The sequence below is a fragment of the Tachysurus vachellii genome, chromosome 1 (assembly GCF_030014155.1).
Source record: "Tachysurus vachellii isolate PV-2020 chromosome 1, HZAU_Pvac_v1, whole genome shotgun sequence".
NCBI lineage: Eukaryota > Metazoa > Chordata > Actinopteri > Siluriformes > Bagridae > Tachysurus > Tachysurus vachellii.
Window position 1 is genome coordinate 36,690,015 of NC_083460.1, and position 27,204 is coordinate 36,717,218.

Genomic DNA, 27,204 nt, shown 5'->3' on the forward strand with positions numbered 1-27,204 from the left:
GGATTCAGCTCTATTTTCCAGGCCTTGATTACCACAGAAGCCACACTTGCTGAATTTGAGCCCAAGGACTCATTAAAAATAATGCAATATAAATATTAATAATTTATTTAAGCCGCCTTCACACTGCACACGACAAACGACCGCAGATAAACCGGAAGTCATTCATTTCCTATGGAGAGTCGCAAGGTCGCTGCGTGAGGTGACGATCACCTGCGGATCCGTAATTTTCGGATCCGTTTTGAGAATTGGATCCGTTAAAAAAATTGAACTTGTGCGACTATACCTCATCCGATATGCCGACCGGATGTGATGTATTCCAATGTTGTCCTATCAGGTTCGTGTGCGCGAGGTGATAAGAATTATTGAAAAGTATTAATATGAACTTTAGTCATTTTTAAACTTTACCAAAAACAATCTTTTTGTTTTAAATACATTGTTATTGATAAAAAAAAAAGTAATAAATTATTAATATTTATATTGTATTTTTTTAATGTTGTGTCCATGTTTCCTCAAAATTTATTCACGGTCTTTCTGGATTTATTGTTGCATTGATTGTTTGTATTTACTCCTTCATTAATTAATTCCTTCATTCACCATGATAAATGGAGGGAGAATACAGGCTCTTCCTTTTACTCTCTTTTACTGGAGACGCCAAAGAAAACATTGCAAATCAGTGTGTATAAAACACTACCTGACTCGGAGAAAAAGTCTCGGCGAGTATCAGCGTTTAGTGCACGAGTTGCGCCTTAATGGAGAAGATTTTTGTCACGATCATCTAGTAATGGGTTTTCCGAGACTGCGAGAATGAACTTATCTCCCATGTTGACGTCTACACGATCATATTGCATATTCCGTGCGACTGTCACTAGGGGGCGAAATCCGACAGTCGTGTCCGTTTGTCGTGTGCAGTGTGAAGGCGGCTTAAGCGTTGGATCCGTTAAAAGAATTGAACTTGTGCGACTACACCTCATCCGATATGCCGAGCGGATGTGATGTATTCTAATGTTGTCCAATCAGGTTCGTGTGCGCGAGGTGATAAGGATTATTAAAAAGTATTAATATAAACTTTAGTACTTTTTAAACTTTATCAAAAACAATCTTTTTGTTTTAAATACATTGTGATTGATAAAAAAGTAATAAATTATTAATTTTTATATTGTAAAATTATTAATATTTATATTGTATTATTTTTAATGTTGTTCCCATGTTTCCTCAAAAATCCGGTCTTTCTGGATTGCATTGATTGTTTGTACTCCTAACTTCATTCACCATGATAAATGGAGGGAGAATACAGGCTAATTAAGTTTGCAAACATTTAGCACATTTTGCAAATACAACACACCTGAAAGACCGACAATCTCGGCAACACGCTTCCATGCTTCATTTTTCCTGTAAGCATCTCTGTATGATTCAAGAGTTGGATCATAAAGTAACGGGTGTTCGGAGACCGCGAGAATCACGCTTCTCTCCCATGTTGACGTTTGCACGATCATATTGCACATTACGTGCGACTGTCACTAGGGGGCGAAATAAGACAGTCGTGTCCGTTTGTCTTGTGCAGTGTATGTTTTTAGAACTGGTTTGTACATTGTACTGTAAATGGCAAAAAAAATCTTCTATCACCTGGAAGAACAAACAAAATGAATAAATGAAATACATTCATAAAAATAATAATAATAAAAAAAAATGGGGTTACAAAGCCATAGGGGTTACAGCATTGTAAATGTGCAGAGACGCAATTTATGGCTGAAAGCAACATTAATTCCAGGATGGTGGGGGGTTGTGGGGTGTTACAATCTGTGGGATCCAGCCATCCTATTATATTTGACTCATTTTAACATAATTATAAGCTATGTTTAATGATGTTTGTTTTAAGCACATACATTGTTCTTATTCTGCGCCGATGATGAACTCACTTCAAATGAATTCTGTGTTTATTTGTTTTTAATTTGTATGCAGGATCACAGCCGAAGCGACGCCACTCAATACATCCTCAAGATCCTTGTGGTCCATGGTGCCGATGGAGAGGATCCTGTGGATGTATCCAGCCTTCTTTAAGGCAAAGAGACCTTGTAAGGATGTGGCCATACTGCTAAAGCTTGCATGCTGCTAATGGGGCTTTGCAATAGCAACATTATGCTACACTTTTGAGGTGTTAGAAAGTTTTTCTAGAATTGGATTAGATTAAACTGTCCATAAAGCCTTAAAGGTTGCCATGCAGAGTACAATCTAGGCTGCTGATGCTCCCCAACTCATGTCTCATCTTAAAAATAACTCACATACAGCATCTTGTCTTTATATGTCCACTGTCCAGGAAAACAGACATGTAGCGGCCTTCTTCAGTTTTGATTCTCCGAAAAACTTGATGTTGACATATATGGACAGAACCTGCTGACATTTGTTGAAATGTTTTTTTGTTTTGTGTCAAATTAGGCACCTGATCTTTGTGTCATTCTTTTTTTTATATATAACTGTCAGAGTCCTTTATTGTATTTGTTTTTTCTCTTTCTTTCATGCTACTATTACATTTGTTGCTGACCTGCTCCAACTACAACATTAAGTGAGAAAATATCCTTTCATAAAGCTATTCCCCATCAAATTGTACTGAATTGTGCATTCAGTAAAACATTTGGAGGTTTTACTGAATGCACACTAAATACTGTACCAGGTAGCTATACAAAAGCTAGTGAGTCATTACTTTTTAATGTGGGCAAAATAAACAGTTTAATTTTTTTGTGTGTATGAGATTTGTAATAAAAGTAGATTACGTTCATAGAGAAAGTGATTACATTTATTTGGTAACATTTATGAAAAAAGAAAATCTACATAATTGTAAATGTCAAACAGAAAAAATATAATACATCTCCTTAAATAAAATACTAGGCATAAAAAGATTAACTTTATAATATTTTGATTTTACTGTCTGTACAAAAACATTAATTGACTTTGTCAGTGAGAGATGTTTTGGCGCTACTGTGGAATCATTAGTAACGCTGATGTTATTTCTGGACGTCCATGCAGGGACGCGGTCGCTCCAGGACCGAGATGTAGCAGTTGGACATCTCAAACCAATCAAGGCTGCGTGTCTCTCCAAACTGAAATACCAACAGATACAGTTAGCCCTCAATTGGAATGAATTCTTCTAAACTTCTGGAATATGGATGATACAATACGGTTTCACTGGTAATGATTCAGATAGGTTTTGGAATATTTTAGCAGGACCAAATCATTTGGTTCATCAGATGGATGTTAATTGAACTCTATGACGTTTCTGCAATTTAAGAATCTTAGAAGTAGAAGTTTACTTACAATGGTGATGAAGTCATCGTCCGGACTTTTTCTCACGTATTTAATTGCAACCTGCACATATATACAAAACATTTATATTGTTATTGTAAAACATGAAAAAAGAACAAATCATAATTTGTACACAGTCGCGATCAGAAATAAACAGAAACTTTCACATTGGGGAATAAGGTATCGGACTCGCTTAGCCTTGTACTCAAATTTTACCAACATTTTGCTACAAGTCTGACTTTGCAGACGACTGGCAACAACTAATACAATTTGTTCATGTTGACTGGACACACAAATGGATTAAGCAATTGATGAAGATTAAACAATCAAATGAATTGCAGTGGTTTCAATTACATTGTTCAGTTAGTAAGCTGTTTCCTAAAAAATATGATTTTTCATTCTGCTCTTTTTCTTTGCCCCAGACAATCAGGCAAGTGCTATTATTTAACCCTGTGATTGTACCACAGGGACATAGATAATATTTAATGCTTTCTGATTCCTGCATTCTGATGCTTAGTGTAAATTAACTGTAGATGTCGTGTGCAGTTAAATGACCTGCTTGCCATCCGCATTACGATATCCTGCACAGACTGTCCCGTAGCCTCCTTCACCCAACATATCTCCAGGAGTGTACAGTGACTCAAACACCTCTGTTAAACACACAGACAATAATTCAAATCAAGCTGAAATAAGAAAATCCACAGTAACTTTTTACTGAGTTATACGTTCACTAGGAACACATTACAGCTACATTTCTGGAAATGCTAGATTTTAACATACCCCATGGTGTAATTTGGCTCTCCAGAAGAGGATGCTGGTCCTAGACAAAAAAAAATAGCATTGTACATAATAAATTCAAGTGTGATAAATATGATTAGTATAAAATAGTATCATATTGGATGTGCCTAATATTTGACTGCATGCAATGCAAGCACTTGATTACTAACAGATGACATCAGATGACAGAAATTAATTAAATATAAACAGCCTTCACTTTATTATAGATACTGCAAAAAGGTCTACAAGTATTCAATTAACGAGTTCTACATATTTGTTAGTATTACTTTGAGCTTATTATTTGTATAACCACAAATTTCTTTGTGTTAATGGGTTTTAATTTTTACTCAGATTATTTACTTGAAAACTATTTCATAATAGATAAACACTGAATTTTTTATTTTTAATCTCTATGTAATTGTATTTGTGTAATCTAATATAATTAATGCACAGCAATCTCTGTTACAGAGCAGTACAAGTCATGTGATCTGGACTATTATAGCATGTTTTCACTCAGATATTTTCAGGTCTATTTTCTTCTCACTGTCTCACCTTGACTTCCTTCTGAAGTTCCTCAAACCATTCGTGGCTGAGGATTTCCTCGAACGTGGGACGAACGTAAGGATGTCGGTGTAGACACCACAAGATCAGATCACGGCAACCTGTGTGTAGTGATGAGAGAGATCTTTAGTTAGAAATTGTAGATGAAAGATTTTTATTCTGAAAATCAGTCGATATGATTCATTTATTGTGTAACGCAGGTTTACCAGCGTTACTATACACGTCTAAACTTGATGGGTTTTGACTTTCTCACCTTGAGACAAGCCGGGAGCGATTCGCATGTTCCGATCAATGATGTCATCCTCACAACCGAAGGGCAGGTGTCCACACACCATGTCAAACAGAACAACTCCCAGGCTCCAGATGGTAGCAGGAACACCCAAATATAGTCCCTCACATAACCACTCAGGTGGGCAGTACGCCCAAGTTCCTGAGTAAAAAAGAGAGTAAGCAACCGTCAGCAACGTGACAAAAATGGTTCTCCATTGCATTTCTATCCAATACCTGTTACATGCTTACCTGCATAACATTTGTAGGGGGTGTCCTGCAGCAAATACCCACAGCCAAAGTCTATCAGCTTTAGCTCCAGCGTTTCTGTGTTTATGAGAATATTCTCTGCCTTGATGTCACGGTGCAGGACACCATGGTCATTGCAATGGCGAGCAGCCTGAACCAACTGACGCATGATTTGTTTCGCCAGAGGTTCTGACAGTCGACCTTTGTGATCATTCTGGAAATCATGGAGGTCTTTGCAGGGGCTGGGTCGCTCCAAGACCAAGATGTAGCTGTCTGACATGTCGAACCACTCGTACAGCTCCAACACGTTCTCACACCGTGATGGCTTGGACACCATTTTCATCAGTGCAACCTCTCGAGGAAGGCTGTGTGTCTCTCCAGGCTGAAATATGAACAGATACACTTAGCATGAGTGTACCGTGATTATCCCTAAATTATAGCAAACAGAAATATACAGAAGAAAGGCTTGGATTATAACTGTCTCAGGTATCTACTGTATTATGGATAATTCATTATTATGTTACCAGAAACAATTTAATTTACACATAATTCTATACATAATTCTGTGCAATATCTAAGAAAGAAATTAAGTTACTTACAATGGTGATGAAAACGTCATTCATCGTCTTGCCCACATGTTTAATGGCAACCTGTTCACATATACAATATATAATTACATTTGTATAAAAACCTTAAAAAGACATATACAGTCCACAAGTTGTGATGCATTGTGTTGATTAGTGTAAATTGGCTGTAGACGTGCAGTCCTGTTACCTGTTTACCGTCTGCCTTACGGACTCCTGCACGGACACTCCCGTAGCCTCCTTCACCCAGCAGCTCTCCAGTAGAGTACTGGGACTTAAACACCGCTGTTAAACAAATACACAAGCATTCAGTAACAAATAAGAAGTGTGTTGTCATGTCAATGTCCCAGAGTACAGTAAGGTACCTTATAGATGAGTACCTGCAAAAAAAACATTTTATCCACCCACAGGTCTTAACAAGAGAACTCTCAAATAACAAATTTACAACTTTCACATTTAAGCTTGCAAACATTGCATAATTACTGTCTCTTAACCTTTCAGAGGTTTTGAAAAATCAATCTGAATCTTTTCAGCTCTGATCTCTTCTGTCTTTTACCCAAAAACTAATGTAGGTTTTATGTAAACATGACCATATTAGATTCAAACTTTTTAATAAACCATTACATGGTGCAAATATATAAAACGATTAGACTATTTTAACCTATTAAAGATCTGACAGTAGATGAACATACCCCATTGTGTATCATGGCGTTCCTCACGTGGATGCTGGAGATTGAACACCACACTATACATTAGGCTACCTTCTGGGGTCATCAGCATAAACACTTTATCTGCGTACAGTTGACGAAGATTTAGCAGCCACTCTGGTTCTTTTCCCTTCCCTTGGTGTAGTGTCTCTGAAAGCTAAAAGGCAATCAGGGGAAGTAAACTGGCTAAATATTTTGCATATAATAACTTGGAACTACTTCACAAATATTGATAATTATATTTACTGCAATGGTCAGTTTCATCGTGGTCTTTGAGATTTCTTGTGGAAAGGAAGCAATTGCTGTAGCGATGGTCTTGCAGTACTCAAAGGCTTGGTCGAAAAGGCCAAACTCATATAGCCTGATGGCGTGATAGGACTTGAAGCTCTACGATAGACAGACAGAGTTATTCTTTCTTTGTAAAAAGGTTCATGCTTAAATTTGTACAGTATAAAAAGAATATAACAAAATTGTAAGAAATATTAAGAAATAAATAGAGAAAGTCCAACCTGGAAGTTTGGCTGGGCGAACCCCGTGGTCAGCCAACATACGTATTCGTATACCTCAGTTTTTTCAATTGCTTCCCTCATGGCTGATTGGCTGATTGGCTGTCTGCACAACGACAAAGGTTTTTCAGTAGCAAGTCAAAAATTAATCATACACACGCTCTCACACAAGCACACACCCAATACCTGTCACAGCCGATGAGCTCGAAGCTGGATCCCTCTAAAATCTGCAGCTCCTCCATTGCAACCATGTAACACAGCTGTGCAGCATGGGTCAGTCCTTTGGAGTCTGCAGATGAAAGACCAAACATACATGTAAGGATTTGGGTTCATGGAACAGTCCAGAGATCATGAAATAATTACAACATGTGAAGTTAATAAAATGTTGTTACTGTCGTCCATACCAAGGTCTTGTCCCATTTGAATCACATCATCCAGTATCTGGTCTTTTGGGTTGTCGGAGCATAAAAGTTTTGCCAGCGGAAGACACCAGCTATCTTCATTGTTAACCCCTAGCTGAAACAGGAATTGGCACATTAGTGAGCAAAATATAAAGCAAAAACAATTACAGTATAAAAAAACTGACAGATAGTGATGTTGATGCATTAATAAACAAAGGTATAACTAATATAGTTACAAGACTTAAAAAAGAAGATTAAAACAATGATACCCGTTTCCTCAGAAGTCTGTAGTTCTTAAACAGGAGCACAGCGACTTCAGCCAGCAGTGTGTTCTGTAGAAGAAACATCTTTAAGTTCCATACCTACTCTAGGTACAGTATAATTATTCATTCATCTGCTTACAATTCAGACCAATTTTGAGTTTTTGCAGATAAAATCTCTTGCTGCTTTTGTCATGAATAATTTTGATTAAAAAGTCAAGACACAAGCAAATAAAACACTTACTCCATTTTGGTTGCAACGCAGCTCCATAAGCTTCCAGAAGAAATAAGCTTCCTTTTGGTTGGGTTCCTCCACATGCTGTAGGCACTCCTGGGATTTTCTCTGGATAAAACTCATCACGTCCTTTTTCTGGGTCTTACTGCTGTAATAGATGGATATGGATTACTGTACATAGACTTTGACCAACTTATGACATGTGTGTATGTGTCTGTGTGTGTGTGTGTGTGTGTGTGTGTGTGTGTGTGTGTGTGTAAAATCTGAAAGGAGAAAAAAAGGACTCACCTCATCAGAGGGCCAGGAAAAGAGATGTTTACCCCTTCAGGCAGGTAGTTGCCTCTATCCTCTGGTGACAAACGCTCCAGAGAAGTTCTTCTCATTTTTGATGTAAACTGTGGAATAAATATATTTGTTTGTTGATTTATTTGCTGTTTTTATATGGTTAATGTTGTGTTTAAATTATTTTGTTCAGCCTCGTAGACGATATTCACTTGTGATTTGCATAAATCTGAGACTTTTTCAGCTTTTTTCCCTTCTCCTCTGCACATGATGTACACCAGTGTCCATAATAAATACATATGAGGCGGAACCAAAAAGCGAAACGAGCCGGATTGTCGTTGTGGATTTTACTCAAGATTAAATCGTCATTTAGGATGAGAAAACATTTAGGACTAATGTAATATCGTTGTATTTCTATTTTTCTACTCATTTTCCTGAAGGTTTTACACTTTAGGATGAAGAAACAGGACAAATCAGTGTAGACATGTCGCAGTTACACACTATTTCCAGATACAGAATATACTGAATATACTTATAGACTTCTTACCTTAGCGGACGGAGTTTCCAGCTCTTTTACAACTTACCGATAACTTGATCGGTTTCTCTGCTCAAGTCGCAAAACGTCAAAAGATCGCTTTGAAATGTAGAGTTGATGCTCAGAGAACTTCTTCTTCTACCAGATGTTCAAATAATAACATCAGCGTTACTATAGATTCCACAGTAGAGCCAAAACGTCTCTCACTGACGTCACTGACGTCACGTTTTAAAAGTAAACATCCCAGTGAACTGAGCGTAACCCAGACCGTATTAATGCGCACACGCGCTTGTATTCAAAGTAAACTTCATTATGTACACACATTTTTACTAATCAGTGGCGTGCAGTGGGGTTTCAGTCAGGGCCTTCAGTAAGCATGTAAACCACATACATACTCATCTGTTACAGCTAACGCAGTCATATGCAAATAATGCGCATATTCGGCTGCACATACAGGCACTCAGCAACATGACAGCTGATCAACAATTAGCCTAAAACAGTATGCTAGGTAATGGTGGGTTGAATTCAGACTAAATTTCCCTGCATGTATCAATAAATGTAATCCCCCTCTGCACACTGTGTGCATAGTGTCACATTCACATCCACATGCCACAGTAGGCTACTGTCAATGCAACACGTACCACTCAATAACAATGTGCATAAGCCATTAATAATGCTTATTATCAGATGCGAACCACAATCTGCATGATACAATACTCGTCAAATAGTAAAGCACTCACCCGTCACTTGGAAATAAAATCCATGCCTCTGTCTTTTGTAACAAAGCGTTCAATAACGTCATCGTGCAGTTGTCCTTTTTGCTTCAGCTGATTGAGTAATTCTTTCTCAATGGAGAGAGAGACCAAAGAAGACAGCCTTGATTGTCCAGTTGTGCTCCTTGTGTAAGTTTTAATCCGTTTGAGAGCCGAAAACGAGCGTTCCACAGAGGCTGTAGACACTGGTATTGTTAGGATCAGGCATGTGAGTGTGTAAAGTTCTGTCATACTGTCTGCAAGGCCTGTCGTCCTCAGAAAATTCAGGAGATCGCTTATACTTTTACCGCGAAAGTTTGACATGCTATACATGACTTTGAGCTGAGCTTTGAGCCTGTACAGGTCAAACTGTGCACCGTAGTTCTCCATCAGACTCCTGAGCTCTGCCTCTGGAAATGTCTGTCCACACTGTCAAAGCCACAATCATTCCATGTCCCTTTACTCGTATTAAAAAGTAAACACGGCCAACAAAATAACTTCTTGTGCTGGGTGCTAGCTGTTAGCCACTCAAAGCGCTCATAATTGCAATCTTTAAAATGGCGCACAAAACCTTTGCCGTCCTTTGTTAGTGAATCCAGTTTGGGTGTAGGTCTTCCTTTCTCAACTATTTCTCTTTCGTCTGCAAAAGTGCGCCTTGAAAAAGGTGTTGTAAGTAGATCGTCAACAAGATCGGGTGTATCTGCAACAGTGGATGTCATTTTCTTTGAAATTCATTATAGATATATACACTAGATGTCGCCTTGGGTACTGCAGTTCATTGGAACGAATGCGTCAATAGAGCCGCCATCTTGGAGCGCCATAATGTAGGCAAAGGTCTAACGGAAATAAAATCACCATAAATCGTCATGAATGCGATTTTCTATTTTTTTTTGGTTCGTTCCAACGGTCAGACATGTATTTATCATTGAGTCCAGAGAAAATTTAAGGTTTTGATATTAAGATAATCTACTTTTTCAAAATATAATGCATAGTGCTAGTAGGTCTATGTTTATTAGTTAGACTTTTGCTCTGCAGTTGCAGAGTATGAACCTTTGCGACATGGTGTTGTCTCAACTTATGAAAGGTACAAACAACCAGTGAAATTAAACTAAAGTTAAGCTAGGTGTAGATATTTATGGAAATTCACGAAACTGAATTTCACGTTCATACGTTGGAAATTTACGACAGACGTTAGGGGTAGCGCTGGGCACGTCGCTAGACCCAGAGGACGTGCTGTCATTAAACGTCAAAATTTCATTGGTTGATTTTTCTGTCACTAATGCTTTTAACAAATCATATGTGTTGTCCTTCAACAAAAGCCTATAGCAATATGTCGGAACTTAGGGCCCGCCTCCAGGTGGACATATCACAGGGTGATCTGCACTTATAGACTTTTAGCCAAATATCAACTATTTTAATTAAACTTCACTGATAGCACTAACATTAATACAAATAAAACAATGAGAAGACTCTTCAGACCTGGATGAGAATGAGCAAACTTCTTTATTGCAGCCAACCATTCCATTGAGCTCAAAGAAAAATTTCTAAGTTAAAAGTAACAAATAAAAAGCCAAAAGAGCGTTCACCTGCAACCCAAAAAAGATCCCACTTCCCCAAGAAAATCCCCTCAATATATACTCTTGCGCCTCTAGGTGCCTCCTCTTTTAATTTACATACCTTCAGGCAATTTCCCATTATTTCTCAAAGTTGCCCTCAAAGCCCTGCCTAATCATTTACATGACTTCTCCGAATTCCCCTTATTTTCCAGAATTACCTCATTCGCCTCCTAAATGGCCTACTGTAATGTTCTGTTTTTCTGATTCCTTATTTCCCAGACTCAAGGTCTTCCCTTGGATTTTTCTGTATATGGATTTTCCTGTCCTTGTTAATTTCCTATTATTTCCAACCTTCTTCGTCATTGTTATTAAAAAATGTGCTCGAGAGAGCTTTATTTCCTTGTTTGTATCAAATTTGTCGCTCAGTCTTTCATGCCAGACATCTTGTGGATTAATCCTCCTTTCAGCTACAATGAGTAAGTTTTTCTCATTTCTTCTCTTGCTATTTTATACTGTATATGATTTCTACTGATTATATGTTATATGAGTTTGAATTATGTTAAACGTTCTTACTTATATTTGATTATATTGTATTGCTACTATTGCTAAACGTTTGCTGCTATAATGTTGCTTTAAATATAAATGAAGTTCTATGTTAGCTCCTTAAGCTTTATTGAACTTATAACCTCATTATGATCTCAGTCTGTTACTTCTCAGACTGGGCTTGCTCATGCATACTTTAAGCTTTAGTTTCTCTATATTTCTACTAAGTTACTCCCGTTCCCCCTTAGATCCTCAACCTCAGGGTCTGATAGTACTGGGCCTAATTACTTTTACTAAGTTTTATAATTACAATAAACTCTTCTCCTTTGTTTACCCTCTGACTCAGGTATGCACTAGTTATATATTACCGTAAAATTATTACAACATCTGGGGTCTATTTCCATGTGTCTTATGACACCAATTATAATCCTTTTAAGGCATATTACTTTACTTTTGGGGCATTCCTGGGTCACAGATTGTTCACAACAAATATCTGTAGAGCTGGTCCCAGTTGTGTAAGCTGATTTTTAGTGACTTTTTGAGGGTACTCCAGTTCAACCTTTTTTTGCTATTGTGTGGACATTACATGAAATAAATAAATGTAATAAATAAATAGCATACTTCGTCTTCTTCTTTCGGCTTTTCCCTTCAGGGGTCGCCACAGCGAATCATCTCTCTCCACCTAACCCTATCTTCTGCATCCTCAACACTTGCACCCACTAGCTTCAAATCCTCATTAATTACATCCATATACCTCCTCTTTGGCCTTCCTCTTTGCCTCCTGCCTGGCAGCTCCATGTCCAACATTCTCCTACCAATATACTCACTCTCCCTCCTCTGAACATGTCCAAACCATCTTAATCTCGCCTCCCTAACTTTGTCCCCCAAACGTCCAACATGGGCTGTCCCTCTGATGTACTCGTTCCTAATCCTGTCCAATCTTGTCACACCCAAAGAGAACCTCAACATCTTCAGTTCGGCTACCTCAAGCTCTGACTCCTGTCTCTTCTTCAGTGTCACTGTCTCTAAACCATACAGCACGGCCGGTCTCACCACTGTCCTGTTCACCTTCCCCTTGATTCTTTCTGATATTTTCCTATCACACAGAACTCCTGACACCTTTCTCCACCCACTCCAACCTGCCTGCACTCGCTTCTTTACTTCTTTCCCACTCTCTCCATTACTCTGGACTGTTGACCCCAAGTACATAAACTCCTGTACCTTCTTCACCTCTTCACCCTGTAACCTTACTATTCCACTTCCCTCCCTTTCATTCACACACATGTACTCAGTCTTACTACGACTGACTTTCATTCCTCTTCTCTCCAGCGCAAACCTCCACCTCTCCAGGTTTTCCTCCACCTGCTCCCTGCTCTCACTACAGATCACAATGTCATCTGCAAACATCATCGTCCAAGGAGACTCCTGTCTGACCTCCTCTGACAACTGGTCCATCACTATAGCAAACAGGAAGGGGCTCAGAGCCGATCCCTGATGCAGTCCCACCTCCACTGTGAACTCCTCTGTCTGACCTACAGCACACCTCACCACTGTCCTGCTCCTCTCATACATGTCCTGCACCACTCTGACATACTTCTCTGCTACTCCTGACTTCCTCATACAGTACCACAGCTCTTCTCTTGGCACCCTGTCATACGCTTTCTCTAAGTCTACAAACACACAGTGCAACTCCCTCTGACCATCCCTATACTTCTCCATCAACATTCTCAGAGCAAAAATTGCATCTGTTGTGCTCTTTCTGGGCATGAAGCCATACTGCTGCTCACAAATTTCCACCACCTTCCTTAACCTAGCTTCCACTACTCTTTCCCACAACTTCATTGTATGGCTCATCAACTTTATCCCCCTATAGTTGCTGCAACTCTGCACGTCACCCTTATTCTTAAAGATCGGCACTAACACACTCCTTCTCCATTCCTCAGGCATCCTCTCACTTTCTAATACCCTGTTGAACAAACTAGTTAAAAATTCCACTGCTGCCTCTCCTAGACACTTCCAGACCTCTACCGGGATGTCGTCAGGACCAACTGCCTTTCCACTTTTCATCCTCTTCAAAGCCTTCCTGACTTCATACTTTCTAATCTTATCTACTTCCTGTTCCACAGAGTTCACCCCTTCTACTCTTTTTTCCCTCTGATTTTCCTCATTCATCAGCTCCTCAAAGTATTCCTTCCATCTCCTCTGTACACTCTCCTCACTTGTGAGCACCCTTCCATCTCTATCCTTAATAATTCTAACTTGCTGCACATCCTTCCCATCTCGATCCCTCTGTCTAGCTAACCTGTACAAGTCCTTCTCTCCTTCTCTAGTGTCTAACCTAGTGTACAACTCTTCATATGCCTTCTGCTTGGCCTTAGACACCTCGCTCTTCACTCTGCGCTGTAACTCCTTGTATTCCTGTCTATTCTCTTCAGTCCTGTCCATATCCCACTTCTTCTTGGCTAATCTCTTCCTCTGGATACTATCCTGAACTTCCTCATTCCACCACCAAGTCTCCTTATCTTCTTTCCTCCTTCCAGATGACACACCCAGCACCTTTCTCCCTGTCTCCCTGATCACTTCTGCTGTAGTTTCCCAGTCATCCGGCAGCACTACCTGACCACCCAGAGCCTGCCTCAACTTCTGTCTAAATTCCTCACAACATTCCTCCTTTTTCAGCTTCCACCACTTAGTTTTCTTCTCTATCTTTGACCTCTTCCTCTTACAGACCATCAGAGTCATCCTACACACCTATGCTGTCTGGCTACACTCTCTCCCACTACCACTTTACAGTCACTAATCTCTTTCAGATTGCCTCTTCTACAAAGGATGTAGTCTACCTGTGTTCTCCTACCTCCACTCTTGTAAGTCACTCTATGTTCCTCCCTCTTTTGAAAATACGTGTTAACCACAGCCATGTCCATCCACAGCCGCCATTCAACTGGACGGGCTAACTTCATTTAGAGCCGACAGAAATGCAGCTCTGTGCGGTAAGACTCGCGGTGGTGGTGTGTGTGTTTATATCAACACGGATTGGTGCAAGAACTCTGTGCTTGTTTCTAGTTACTGCTCATCGTCAGTGGAGTTTGTGACTGTTAGATGCAGACCATTTTATTTACCACGGGAATTCACTACTGTTTACATTGTCAGAGTTTACATTCCTCCTAGCGCTAATGCTAAAGAGGCGCTAAGTGAGCTATACGGAGCTATTAGCGACCTACAGAATGTTCACCCCGACGGACTTTTTATCATCGCCGGAGATTTCAACCATGCAAATCTCAAGTCAGTGCTCCCTAAATTCCATCAACATGTGGACTTTGCTACGAGAGGTGAAAACACGCTGGATCTTGTTTACACAAACATTCCCGGCGCATACCGTGCGGAGCCCCGCCCCCATCTCGGCTACTCAGACCACATCACTGTTATGCTAATTCCAGCATACAGACCACTCGTCAGACGCTCAAAACCGGTTATGAAGCAAGTGAAAACCTGGCCAGCAGGTGCCACCTCTGCTCTTCAGGACTGCTTTGATTGCACTGACTGGAATATCTTCAGGGAGGCTGCAACCAACGGTGACTCTGTCAACTTGGAGGAGTACGCGTCATCAGTGACCAGTTACATCGGCAAGTGCATTGATGACGTGACCATCTCCAAGACCATTACTACACGCTCCAACCAGAAGCCGTGGATGACTGCTAATGTGCGTGCTCTGCTGAGGACTAGAGACCTAGCCTTCAGAACAGGGGACAGGGCGGCCCTAAGAACAGCAAGGGCCAAACTGTCCCGAGCCATCAGAGAGGCAAAGTGCGCACACGCCCAGACTATCCACAGCCACTTCCAGGACAGCGGAGACACCCGGCGCATGTGGCAGGGCATACAGGTGATCACAAACTACAAGACAGCTTCACCTGCTTGTGATAGCGACGCCTCCCTCCCAGATGCGTTGAACAATTTCTACGCTCGGTTCGAGGTACAGAACAACGTAACGCAGAGGAAGTCCATCCCTCCCCCCGACGACCAGGTACTCTGTCTATCCACGGCCGACGTGAGGAGATCTCTATGCAGAGTTAACCCACGGAAGGCTGCTGGACCAGACAACATTCCTGGCAGGGTGCTCAGAGAATGTGCAGAACAGCTAGCGGATGTCTTTACGGACATCTTCAACATTTCCCTGAGCAGCGCCGTTGTTCCTACGTGCCTCAAAACTACCACCATCGTTCCTGTCCCAAAGAAGTCTACAGTGTCCTGCCTCAATGACTATCGTCCCGTTGCACTCACACCCATAGTTATGAAGTGCTTCGAGAAGCTCGTCATGAGGCACATCAAGACGCAGCTACCACCCTCACTGGACCCCCTACAGTTCGCGTATCGTCCAAACCGCTCCACAGACGATGCCATTGCCACAGCTCTCCACTTAGCCCTCACCCACCTGGACAATAAAGACACTTATGTACGAATGCTGTTCATAGACTTTAGTTCAGCATTCAATACAATCATCCCTCAGCACCTGATTGGGAAGCTGAGCCTGCTGGGACTAAACACCTCCCTCTGCAACTGGATCCTGGACTTCCTGACTGGGAGACCTCAGTCAGTCCGGATCGGGAACAGCATCTCCAGCACCACCACACTGAACACTGGAGCTCCTCAAGGCTGTGTGCTCAGTCCGCTGCTGTTCACTCTGCTGACTCACGACTGTGCAGCAACGCACAGATCGAATCATATTATCAAGTTCGCCGATGACACGACCGTGGTGGGTCTCATCAACAAGAACGACGAGTCAGCATACAGGGAGGAGGTGCAACAACTAACTGCCTGGTGTAGAGCCAACAACCTTTCTCTGAATGTGGATAAAACTAAAGAGATGGTTGTGGACTTCAGGAGAGCACGGAGTGACTACTCTCCGCTGAACATCGACGGATCATCTGTGGAGATCGTCAAGAGCACCAAATTTCTTGGTGTTCATCTAGCGGAGAACCTCACCTGGTCACTCCACACCAGCGCCATCACCAGGAAAGCCCAGCAGCGTCTCTACTTCCTACGAAGGCTGAGGAAGGCACATCTCCCTCCCCCCATCCTGACCATGTTCTACAGAGGGACCATTGAGAGCATCCTGAGCAGCTGCATCACTGTCTGGTTCGGGAACTGCACCATCTCAGAACGCAAGACCCTGCAGCGGATTGTGAGGACAGCGGAGAAGATCATTGGGGTCTCTCTTCCCTCTATCACAGACACTTACACCACACGCTGCATCCGCAAAGCCAACAGCATTGTGGATGACCCCACACACCCCTCACACACACTCTTCACCCTCCTGCCATCTGGAAAAAGGTACCGAAGCATTCGGGCCCTCACGACCAGACTGTGTAACAGTTTCTTCCCACAAGCCATCAGACTTCTCAACAACTGAAATGTACTGTACTGAGCACAACATACACACACATCATCTGTATGGACTGCATAGACCCTCACAAAACACACACACTGACACAACATACTGTTTACATGCTGCTTACAATCCAGCAAACTGTTTACATGCTGTTTTGCACACCTTGTCTGCTGTTTTTTGCACAAACTGTCCCAACATTTCAGCCGTTTTTGCACATACTGTACAATATCTCAGCCATTTCGCACATACTATATTAACACATACAGTATTAACACTGGTCGGTCGGCGCTGTTTCTGTCACTGTTTACTTTTTATTGTCTTTTGTGTACTGCATTTTTGTACTTTTTGTATTGTCTTGTAACTTGTGTCTGCACTGTCATTGTCCTGCACTGTCTTGTCCTGCACTGTCTGGTCCTGCACTGTCTTTAGTCCTGCACTGTCTTTTGTCCTGCACTGTCTTGTCTGTCTTGTTTGTCTTGTCCTGCACTGTTTGCACCAGGTTGCACAGTTGCACTTTATGTGGCTAAGACTACTTACAAGTCTTTAGCCCTGTCTTTGTTTCTATGTAGCACCTTGATCCTGGAGAAACGTTGTCTCATTTCACTATGTACTGCAACAGCTATATATGGTTGAAATGACAATAAAAGCTTCTTGACTTGACTTGACTTGACTTGATCCTCTTAGCAAAGTCTACTACCATCTGTCCTTCAAGGTTCCTTTCCTTAACTCCAAACTTGCCCATCACCTCCTCATCACCTGTGTTCCCCTCACCAACATGTCCATTAAAATCCGCTCCTATCACCACTCTCTCACCCGTGGGAATACTCTCAATCACCTCATTACCAGGTGATTTATTATACTTCAAAAATTTCATAGCATCTAAAACCTCTTCCAGGAGTACATCCTCATCACAGCATTCTTTATCTTAATCATTGTGAGAATAAATTATATTTCCTTGTTCCAGTTTAACATGTCTTAAATGAGAGGGGGCACGGCGGCTTAGTGGTTAGCACGTTCGCCTCACACCTCCAGGGTTGGGGATTCGATTCCCGCCTCCTCCACGTGTGTGTATGGAGTTTGCATGTTCTCCCCGTGCCTCGTGGGTTTCCTCTGGGTACTGGGTACCCCGGTCCAAAGACATGCATGGTAGGTTGATTGGCATCTCTGGAAAATTGTCCGTAGTGTGTGATTGCGTGAGTGAATGAGTGTATGTGCCCTGCGATGGGTTGGCACTCCATCCAGGGTGTATCCTGCCTTGATGCCCGATGATGCCCGAGATAGGTACAGGCTCCCCGTGACCCGAGGTAGTTCGGATAAGCGGTAGGAAATGAATGAGTGAGTGCCTTATGGTCGTTTAGGGGAGTAACAAGTATTTCAGCTGACACATTCTCTTTTAAGACACTCACAGAGATTAACCAGAAATCTATTTGAGACTGTTATGTGCCACTTGCATTACTTCACGTATAAGCAGTTTGATCAGGGTGAGTCTCTCTCCAAATATCGGATAAATGGCATTTGAAGAGATTGACTGCTTAGGAGGCCATCTATCAACTACATCATTAAGAGTGATATTAAAGTCTCCTCCAACAAGTAAATAAGCCTGTGGATATTTCTGAAACCAAAACAATATTCCGACGTCTAAGGACTTAAAAAGTTCATGATCAAACCCATACTTAAAGCCACTATGGTGCTCACATTGGCCCCATAATGAAATGCCTGCAAACTGGAAGTACATTTATACATATGTACATATACATATAAATGTACATATACATTTATTTTTAACTTGGTTATAGAAGTATATTTTGTTTTGTCTGCAACAATAAGTGGGTGTTACATCTTTCTTTCTCTCTCAGTTTGTGAGTGTACGTATTGTATTCATTTTTTTAATGAGAAGACCATATGTTTAATTTATTAAACCATTAATTTGTTGAATACAATATGCAGTTTGGTCATGTAGCAGTGTGTATAATGCTATCCAATTAATAATTTTTATCTAACAAGTTGCGTATGACCTCCGGAGATTTCCATGTTTTATTCAACAAGGTAGTACTAGATAGTAGAAATACAATATGGTTTGTTGTATGGACTCATAGCAGAACTGGGGCTTTATCTTGTTTACTGTTACTTCTATGCACTAGACAGTAAATTGACTGCACAATAAAGATGCCTTTTCTCCATAAGTTGATGTTTATATAGCAAACATTTAGCAATTCATCAAATGTCACAAAAGTGTGAGTTTGACCCTGAACTTAAATTACTGGCTGTTTATAACATGTTACAACATTATGCTTTTTTAACAGCATAAATTAGCCACTAGGTGGCATAGTGATGTGATGAATTTAACATTAGAACAGACACTGTAGTTCAGCCTGCAGTAGTGCATCTCTGACACAGTCTTTTACACCAGGGTGTCCAACCTTATCTGTAAATGGCTGGGGTGAGTGCAGGTCAGTGGTGGGCCGTCAGGACCAGCAGGGCTTTCTCTGCTGGCCCTATAAAAATAATTTTTTAAAAAGTGTTAAATGTTTTTCTTTAGTATGCCTTATTTATTTATTTCATGTAATGTCTGCAAAATTGCAAAATTCGTTAGTTTTGTTAAGGTTGAACTGGAGTACCCTCAAAAAGTCACTAAAAATCAGCTTACACAACTGGGACCAGCTCTACAGATATTGCTATAGGCTTTTGTTGAAGGACAACACATCTGATTTGTTACAAGCATTAGTGACAGAAAAATCAACCAATCAAATTTTGACGTTTATTGACAGCACGTCCTCTGGGTCTAGCGACGTGCCCAGCGCTACCCCTAACGTCTGTCGTAAATTTCCAACGTATGAACGTGAAATTCAGTTTCGTGAATTTCCATAAATATCTACACCTAGCGTAACTTTAGTTTAATTTCACTGGTTGTTTGTACCTTTCATAAATTGAGACAACACCATGTCGCAAAGGTTCATACTCTGCAACTGCAGAGCAAAAGTCTAACTAATAAACATAGACCTTCTAGCACTATGCATTATATTTTGAAAAAGTAGATTATCTTAATATCAAAACCTTAAATTTTCTCTGGACTCAATGATAAATACATGTCTGACCGTTGGAACGAACCAAAAAAAAAATAATAGAAAATCCCAATCATGACTATTTATGGTGATTTTATTTCCGTTAGACCTTTGCCTACATGATGGCGCTCCAAGATGGCGGCTCTATTGACGCATTCGTTCCAATGAACTGCAGTACCCAAGGCGACATCTAGTGTATATATCTATAATGAATTTCAAAGAAAATGACATCCGCTGTTGCAGATACACCCGATCTTGTTGCCGATCTACTTACAACGCCTTTTTCAAGGCGCACTTTTGCAGACGAAAGAGAAATAGTTGAGAAAGGAAGACCTACACCCAAACTGGATTCACTAACAAAGGACGGCAAAGGTTTTGTGCGCCATTTTAAAGATTGCAATTATGAGCGCTATGAGTGGCTAACAGCTAGCACCCAGCACAAGAAGTTATTTTGTTGGCCGTGTTTACTTTTTAATACGAGTAAAGGGACATGGAATGATTGTGGCTTTGACAGTGTGGACAGACATTTCCAGAGGCAGAGCTCAGGAGTCTGATGGAGAACTACGGTGCACAGTTTGACCTGTACAGGCTCAAAGCTCAGCTCAAAGTCATGTATAGCATGTCAAACTTTCGCGGTAAAAGTATAAGCGATCTCCTGAATTTTCTGAGGACGACAGGCCTTGCAGACAGTATGACAGAACTTTACACACTCACATGCCTGATCCTAACAATACCAGTGTCTACAGCCTCTGTGGAACGCTCGTTTTCGGCTCTCAAACGGATTAAAACCTACACAAGGAGCACAACTGGACAATCAAGGCTGTCTTCTTTGGTCTCTCTCTCCATTGAGAAAGAATTACTCAATCAGCTGAAGCAAAAAGGACAACTGCACGATGACGTTATTGAACGCTTTGTTAAAAAAGACAGACGCATGGATTTTATTTCCAAGTGACGGGTGAGTGCTTTACTATTTGACGAGTATTGTATCATGCAGATTGTGGTTCGCATCTGATAATAAGCATTATTAATGGCTTATGCACATTGTTATTGAGTGGTACGTGTTGCATTGACAGTAGCCTACTGTGGCATGTGGATGTGAATGTGACACTATGCACACAGTGTGCAGAGGGGGATTACATTTATTGATACATGCAGGGAAATTTAGTCTGAATTCAACCCACCATTACCTAGCATACTGTTTTAGGCTAATTGTTGATCAGCTGTCATGTTGCTGAGTGCCTGTATGTGCAGCCGAATATGCGCATTATTTGCATATGACTGCGTTAGCTGTAACAGATGAGTATGTATGTGGTTTACATGCTTACTGAAGGCCCTGACTGAAACCCCACTGCACGCCACTGATTAGTAAAAATGTGTGTACATAATGAAGTTTACTTTGAATACAAGCGCGTGTGCGCATTAATACGGTCTGGGTTACGCTCAGTTCACTGGGATGTTTACTTTTAAAACGTGACGTCAGTGACGTCAGTGAGAGACGTTTTGGCTCTACTGTGGAATCTATAGTAACGCTGATGTTATTATTTGAACATCTGGTAGAAGAAGAAGTTCTCTGAGCATCAACTCTACATTTCAAAGCGATCTTTTGGCGTTTTGCGACTTGAGCAGAGAAACCGATCAAGTTATCGGTAAGTTGTAAAAGAGCTGGAAACTCCGTCCGCTAAGGTAAGAAGTCTATAAGTATATTCAGTATATTCTGTATCTGGAAATAGTGTGTAACTGCGACATGTCTACACTGATTTGTCCTGTTTCTTCATCCTAAAGTGTAAAACCTTCAGGAAAATGAGTAGAAAAATAGAAATCCAACGATATTACATTAGTCCTAAATGTTTTCTCATCCTAAATGACGATTTAATCTTGAGTAAAATCCACAACGACAATCCGGCTCGTTTCGCTTTTTGGTTCAGTAATCCATACCGCTGGATCCATACAGTAATCCATATCCATCTATTACAGCAGTAAGACCCAGAAAAAGGACGTGATGAGTTTTATCCAGAGAAAATCCCAGGAGTGCCTACAGCATGTGGAGGAACCCAACCAAAAGGAAGCTTATTTCTTCTGGAAGCTTATGGAGCTGCGTTGCAACCAAAATGGAGTAAGTGTTTTATTTGCTTGTGTCTTGACTTTTTAATCAAAATTATTCATGATAAAAACAGCAAGAGATTTTATCTGCAAAAACTCAAAATTGGTCTGAATTGTAAGCAGATGAATGAATAATTATACTGTACCTAGAGTAGGTATGGAACTTAAAGATGTTTCTTCTACAGAACACACTGCTGGCTGAAGTCGCTGTGCTCCTGTTTAAGAACTACAGACTTCTGAGGAAACGGGTATCATTTTTTTAATCTTCTTTTTTAAGTCTTGTAACTATATTAGTTATACCTTTGTTTATTAATGCATCAACATCACTATCTGTCAGTTTTTTTATACTGTAATTGTTTTTGCTTTATATTTTGCTCACTAATGTGCCAATTCCTGTTTCAGCTAGGGGTTAACAATGAAGATAGCTGGTGTCTTCCGCTGGCAAAACTTTTATGCTCCGACAACCCAAAAGACCAGATACTGGATGATGTGATTCAAATGGGACAAGACCTTGGTATGGACGACAGTAACAATATTTTATTAACTTCACATGTTGTAATTATTTCATGAATTCTGGAATGTTCCATGAACCCAAATCCTTACATGTATGTTTGGTCTTTCATCTGCAGACTCCAAAGGACTGACCCATGCTGCACAGCTGTGTTACATGGTTGCAATGGAGGAGCTGCAGATTTTAGAGGGATCCAGCTTCGAGCTCATCGGCTGTGACAGGTATTGGGTGTGTGCTTGTGTGAGAGCGTGTGTATGATTAATTTTTGACTTGCTACTGAAAAACCTTTGTCGTTGTGCAGACTGCCAATCAGCCAATCAGCCATGAGGGAAGCAATTGAAAAAACTGAGGTATACGAATACGTATGTTGGCTGACCACGGGGTTCGCCCAGCCAAACTTCCAGGTTGGACTTTCTCTACTTACAATTTTGTTGTATTCTTTTTATATTGTATAAATTTAAGCATGAACCTTTTTACAAAGAAAGAATAACTCTGTCTGTCTATCGTAGAGCTTCAAGTCCTATCACGCCATCAGGCTATATGAGTTTGGCCTTTTCGACCAAGCCTTTGAGTACTGCAAGACCATCGCTACAGCAATTGCTTCCTTTCCACAAGAAATCTCAAAGACCACGATGAAACTGACCATTGCGGTAAATATAATTATCAATATTTGTGAAGTAGTTCCAAGTTATTATATGCAAAATATTTAGCCAGTTTACTTCCCCTGATTGCCTTTTAGCTTTCAGAGACACTACACCAAGGGAAGGGAAAAGAACCAGAGTGGCTGCTAAATCTTCGTCAACTGTACGCAGATAAAGTGTTTATGCTGATGACCCCAGAAGGTAGCCTAATGTATAGTGTGGTGTTCAATCTCCAGCATCCACGTGAGGAACGCCATGATACACAATGGGGTATGTTCATCTACCATTTGGACCAAAACCCTTAAACAGCATTAAACAGCAAGGAATGTACAGTAATGATTTGGAGCACAAATCTGTCAGATCTTTAATAGGTTAAAATAGTCTAATCTTTTTATATATTTGCACCATGTAATGGTTTATTAAAAAGTTTGAATCTAATATGGTCATGTTTACATAAAACCTACATTAGTTTTTGGGTAAAAGACAGAAGAGATCAGAGCTGAAAAGATTCAGATTGATTTTTCAAAACCTCTGAAAGGTTAAGAGACAGTAATTATGCAATGTTTGCAAGCTTAAATGTGAAAGTTGTAAATTTGTTTCTCTTGTTAAGACCTGTGGGTGGATAAAATGTTTTTTTTGCAGGTACTCATCTATAAGGTACCTTACTGTACTCTGGGACATTGACATGACAACACACTTCTTATTTGTTACTGAATGCTTGTGTATTTGTTTAACAGCGGTGTTTGAGTCCCAGTACTCTACTGGAGAGCTGCTGGGTGAAGGAGGCTACGGGAGTGTCCGTGCAGGAGTCCGTAAGGCAGACGGTAAACAGGTAACAGGACTGCACGTCTACAGCCAATTTACACTAATCAACACAATGCATCACAACTTGTGGACTGTATATGTCTTTTTAAGGTTTTTATACAAATGTAATTATATATTGTATATGTGAACAGGTTGCCATTAAACATGTGGGCAAGACGAAGAATGACGTTTTCATCACCATTGTGAGTAACTTAATTTCTTTATTAGATATTGCACAGAATTATGTATAGAATTATGTGTAAATTAAATTGTTTCTGGTAACATAATAATGAATGATCTATTATAGATACCTGAGTCAGTTCTAATCCAAGCCTTTCTTCTGTATATTTCTGTTTGCTATAATTTAGGGATAATCACGGTACACTCATGCTAAGTGTATCTGTTCATATTTCAGCCTGGAGAGACACACAGCCTTCCTCGAGAGGTTGCACTGATGGAAATGGTGTCCAAGCCATCTCGGTGTGAGAACGTGTTGGAGCTGTACGAGTGGTTCGACATGTCAGACAGCTACATCTTGGTCTTGGAGCGACCCAGCCCCTGCAAAGACCTCCGTCAATTCCTGAATGGTCACAATTGTCGACTGTCAGAACCTCTGGCGAAACAAATCCTGCGTCAGTTGGTTCAGGCTGCTCGCCATTGCAATGACCATGGTGTCCTGCACCGTGACATCAAGGCAGAGAATATTCTCATAAACACAGAAACGCTGGAGATAAAGCTGATAGACTTTGGCTGTGGGTGTTTGCTGCAGGACACCCCCTACAAATGTTATGCAGGTAAGCATGTAACAGGTATTGGATAGAAATGCAATGGAGAACCATTTTTGTCACGTTGCTGACGGTGCTCCTACTCTCTTTTTTACTCAGGAACTTGGGCGTACTGCCCACCTGAGTGGTTATGTGAGGGACTATATTTGGGTGTTCCTGCTACCATCTGGAGCCTGGGAGTTGTTCTGTTTGACATGGTGTGTGGACACCTGCCCTTCGGTTGTGAGGATGACATCATTGATCGGAACATGCGAATCGCTCCCGGCTTGTCTCAAGGTGAGAAAGTCAAAACCCATCAAGTTTAGACGTGTATAGTAACGCTGGTAAACCTGCGTTACACAATAAATGAATCATATCGACTGATTTTCAGAATAAAAATCTTTCATCTACAATTTCTAACTAAAGATCTCTCTCATCACTACACACAGGTTGCCGTGATCTGATCTTGTGGTGTCTACACCGACATCCTTACGTTCGTCCCACGTTCGAGGAAATCCTCAGCCACGAATGGTTTGAGGAACTTCAGAAGGAAGTCAAGGTGAGACAGTGAGAAGAAAATAGACCTGAAAATATCGAGTGAAAACATGCTATAATAGTCCAGATCACATGACTTGTACTGCTCTGTAACAGAGATTGCTGGGCATTAATTATATTAGATTACACAAATACAATTACATAGAGATTAAAAATAAAAATTCAGTTTTTATCGATTATGAAATAGTTTTCAAGGAAATAATCTGAGCAAAAATGACCTACTAACTAATGACCTACTAAACCTATTAACACAAATATATAAATAATAAGCTCAAAGTAATACTAACAAATATGTAGAACTCGTTAATTTAATACTTGTAGACCTTTTTGCAGTATCTATAATAAAGTGAAGGCTGTTTATATTTAATTAATTTCTGTCATCTGATGTCATCTGTTAGTAATCAAGTGCTTGCATTGCATGCAGTCAAATATTAGGCACATCCAATATGATACTATTTTATACTAATCATATTTATCACACTTGAATTTATTATGTACAATGCTATTTTCTTTGTCTAGGACCAGCGTCCTCTTCTGGAGAGCCAAATTACACCATGGGGTATGTTAAAATCTAGCATTTCCAGAAATGTAGCTGTAATGTGTTCCTAGTGAACGTATAACTCAGTAAAAAGTTACTGTGGATTTTCTTATTTCAGCTTGATTTGAATTATTGTCTGTGTGTTTAACAGAGGTGTTTGAGTCACTGTACACTCCTGGAGATATGTTGGGTGAAGGAGGCTACGGGACAGTCTGTGCAGGATATCGTAATGCGGATGGCAAGCAGGTCATTTAACTGCACACGACATCTACAGTTAATTTACACTAAGCATCAGAATGCAGAAATCAGAAAGCATTAAATATTATCTATGTCCCTGTGGTACAATCACAGGGTTAAATAATAGCACTTGCCTGATTGTCTGGGGCAAAGAAAAAGAGCAGAATGAAAAATCATATTTTTTAGGAAACAGCTTACTAACTGAACAATGTAATTGAAACCACTGCAATTCATTTGATTGTTTAATCTTCATCAATTGCTTAATCCATTTGTGTGTCCAGTCAACATGAATAAATTGTATTAGTTGTTGCCAGTCGTCTGCAAAGTCAGACTTGTAGCAAAATGTTGGTAAAATTTGAGTACAAGGCTAAGTGAGTCCGATACCTTATTCCCCAATGTGAAAGTTTCTGTTTATTTCTGATCGCAACTGTGTACAAATTATGATTTGTTCTTTTTTCATGTATTACAATAACAATATAAATGTTTTGTATATATGTGCAGGTTGCAATTAAATACGTGAGAAAAAGTCCGGACGATGACTTCATCACCATTGTAAGTAAACTTCTACTTCTAAGATTCTTAAATTGCAGAAACGTCATAGAGTTCAATTAACATCCATCTGATGAACCAAATGATTTGGTTCTGCTAAAATATTCCAAAACCTATCTGAATCATTACCAGTGAAACCGTATTGTATCATCCATATTCCAGTAGTGTAGAAGAATTCATTCCAATTGAGGGCTAACTGTATCTGTTGGTATTTCAGTTTGGAGAGACACGCAGCCTTGATTGGTTTGAGATGTCCAACTGCTACATCTCGGTCCTGGAGCGACCGCGTCCCTGCATGGACGTCCAGAAATAACATCAGCGTTACTAATGATTCCACAGTAGCGCCAAAACATCTCTCACTGACAGTCAATTAATGTTTTTGTACAGACAGTAAAATCAACATATTATTAAGTCAATCTTATATGTCTAGTATTTTATTTAAGATGTATTATATTTTTTTTGTTTGACATTTACAATTATGTAGATTTTCTTTTATCATAAATGTTACTAAATAAATGTAATCACTTTCTCTATGAACGTAATCT

The 27,204-nt window shown here is 40.2% G+C and overlaps 3 protein-coding genes and 2 long non-coding RNA genes across 6 annotated transcripts; 3 read left to right on the forward strand and 2 right to left on the reverse strand.

Annotated features, from left to right (window-relative positions):
• Nucleotides 1-199: 199 nt before the first annotated feature.
• On the forward strand, nt 200-3,476 carry LOC132856237 (uncharacterized). Of its 2 annotated transcripts, XR_009649406.1 has the most exons (3): nt 200-334; nt 1,960-2,072; nt 2,315-3,476. It is a non-coding gene; the product is annotated as an uncharacterized LOC132856237 (long non-coding RNA). The 2 variants fall into 2 exon arrangements; XR_009649405.1 differs by having other exon boundaries at nt 1,960-3,476.
• Nucleotides 2,919-6,601, reverse strand: LOC132856228 (serine/threonine-protein kinase pim-1-like). Its single transcript, XM_060885741.1, has 10 exons — nt 6,428-6,601; nt 5,926-6,020; nt 5,751-5,801; nt 5,155-5,533; nt 4,889-5,065; nt 4,627-4,736; nt 4,078-4,117; nt 3,853-3,947; nt 3,310-3,360; nt 2,919-3,095 (listed from the first exon to the last, which is right to left on the reverse strand). The coding sequence occupies exons 1-10, from the start codon at nt 6,513-6,515 to the stop codon at nt 3,000-3,002; spliced, it is 1,182 nt and encodes a 393-aa protein (XP_060741724.1). The 5' UTR covers nt 6,516-6,601; the 3' UTR covers nt 2,919-2,999.
• Nucleotides 6,548-8,421, reverse strand: LOC132855017 (protein transport protein Sec16B-like). The gene is made up of 8 exons (XM_060883758.1): nt 8,133-8,421; nt 7,854-7,992; nt 7,619-7,681; nt 7,353-7,464; nt 7,135-7,237; nt 6,952-7,054; nt 6,689-6,829; nt 6,548-6,592 (listed from the first exon to the last, which is right to left on the reverse strand). Exons 1-8 carry the CDS (start codon nt 8,225-8,227, stop codon nt 6,548-6,550), a joined length of 801 nt encoding a protein of 266 aa, XP_060739741.1. The 5' UTR covers nt 8,228-8,421.
• Nucleotides 8,422-21,938: 13,517 nt separating this feature from the next.
• On the forward strand, nt 21,939-25,996 carry LOC132855102 (serine/threonine-protein kinase pim-1-like). Its single transcript, XM_060883877.1, has 14 exons — nt 21,939-22,073; nt 22,246-22,308; nt 22,463-22,574; nt 22,690-22,792; nt 22,873-22,975; nt 23,081-23,221; nt 23,311-23,482; nt 23,950-24,044; nt 24,169-24,219; nt 24,432-24,810; nt 24,901-25,077; nt 25,230-25,339; nt 25,855-25,894; nt 25,992-25,996. Exons 1-14 carry the CDS (start codon nt 21,960-21,962, stop codon nt 25,994-25,996), a joined length of 1,665 nt encoding a protein of 554 aa, XP_060739860.1. The 5' UTR covers nt 21,939-21,959.
• Nucleotides 25,997-26,030: 34 nt separating this feature from the next.
• Nucleotides 26,031-27,002, forward strand: LOC132842518 (uncharacterized). The gene is made up of 3 exons (XR_009648038.1): nt 26,031-26,119; nt 26,612-26,662; nt 26,877-27,002. It is a non-coding gene; the product is annotated as an uncharacterized LOC132842518 (long non-coding RNA).
• The last annotated feature ends 202 nt before the right edge of the window (nt 27,003-27,204 follow it).

What these genes read in the sequence shown, in the direction of transcription:
- LOC132855102 (XM_060883877.1), top strand. Translation starts at nt 21,960, where the DNA reads ATGAGTTTTATCCAGAGAAAATCCCAGGAGTGCCTACAGCATGTGGAG. An exon ending in TGCGTTGCAACCAAAATGGA is followed by an intron (nt 22,074 to 22,245) that starts GTAAGTGTTTTA and finishes TTTCTTCTACAG; the next exon opens with AACACACTGCTGGCTGAAGT. An exon ending in TCAAATGGGACAAGACCTTG is followed by an intron (nt 22,575 to 22,689) that starts GTATGGACGACA and finishes TTTCATCTGCAG; the next exon opens with ACTCCAAAGGACTGACCCAT.
- LOC132856228 (XM_060885741.1), bottom strand. Translation starts at nt 6,515, where the DNA reads ATGCTGATGACCCCAGAAGGTAGCCTAATGTATAGTGTGGTGTTCAAT. An exon ending in ACGCCATGATACACAATGGG is followed by an intron (nt 6,021 to 6,427) that starts GTATGTTCATCT and finishes TTTGTTTAACAG; the next exon opens with CGGTGTTTAAGTCCCAGTAC. An exon ending in CCCCTACAAATGTTATGCAG is followed by an intron (nt 5,066 to 5,154) that starts GTAAGCATGTAA and finishes TTTTTTACTCAG; the next exon opens with GAACTTGGGCGTACTGCCCA.
- LOC132855017 (XM_060883758.1), bottom strand. Translation starts at nt 8,227, where the DNA reads ATGAGAAGAACTTCTCTGGAGCGTTTGTCACCAGAGGATAGAGGCAAC. An exon ending in TGCGTTGCAACCAAAATGGA is followed by an intron (nt 7,682 to 7,853) that starts GTAAGTGTTTTA and finishes TTTCTTCTACAG; the next exon opens with AACACACTGCTGGCTGAAGT. An exon ending in GAGCTCATCGGCTGTGACAG is followed by an intron (nt 7,055 to 7,134) that starts GTATTGGGTGTG and finishes GTCGTTGTGCAG; the next exon opens with ACAGCCAATCAGCCAATCAG.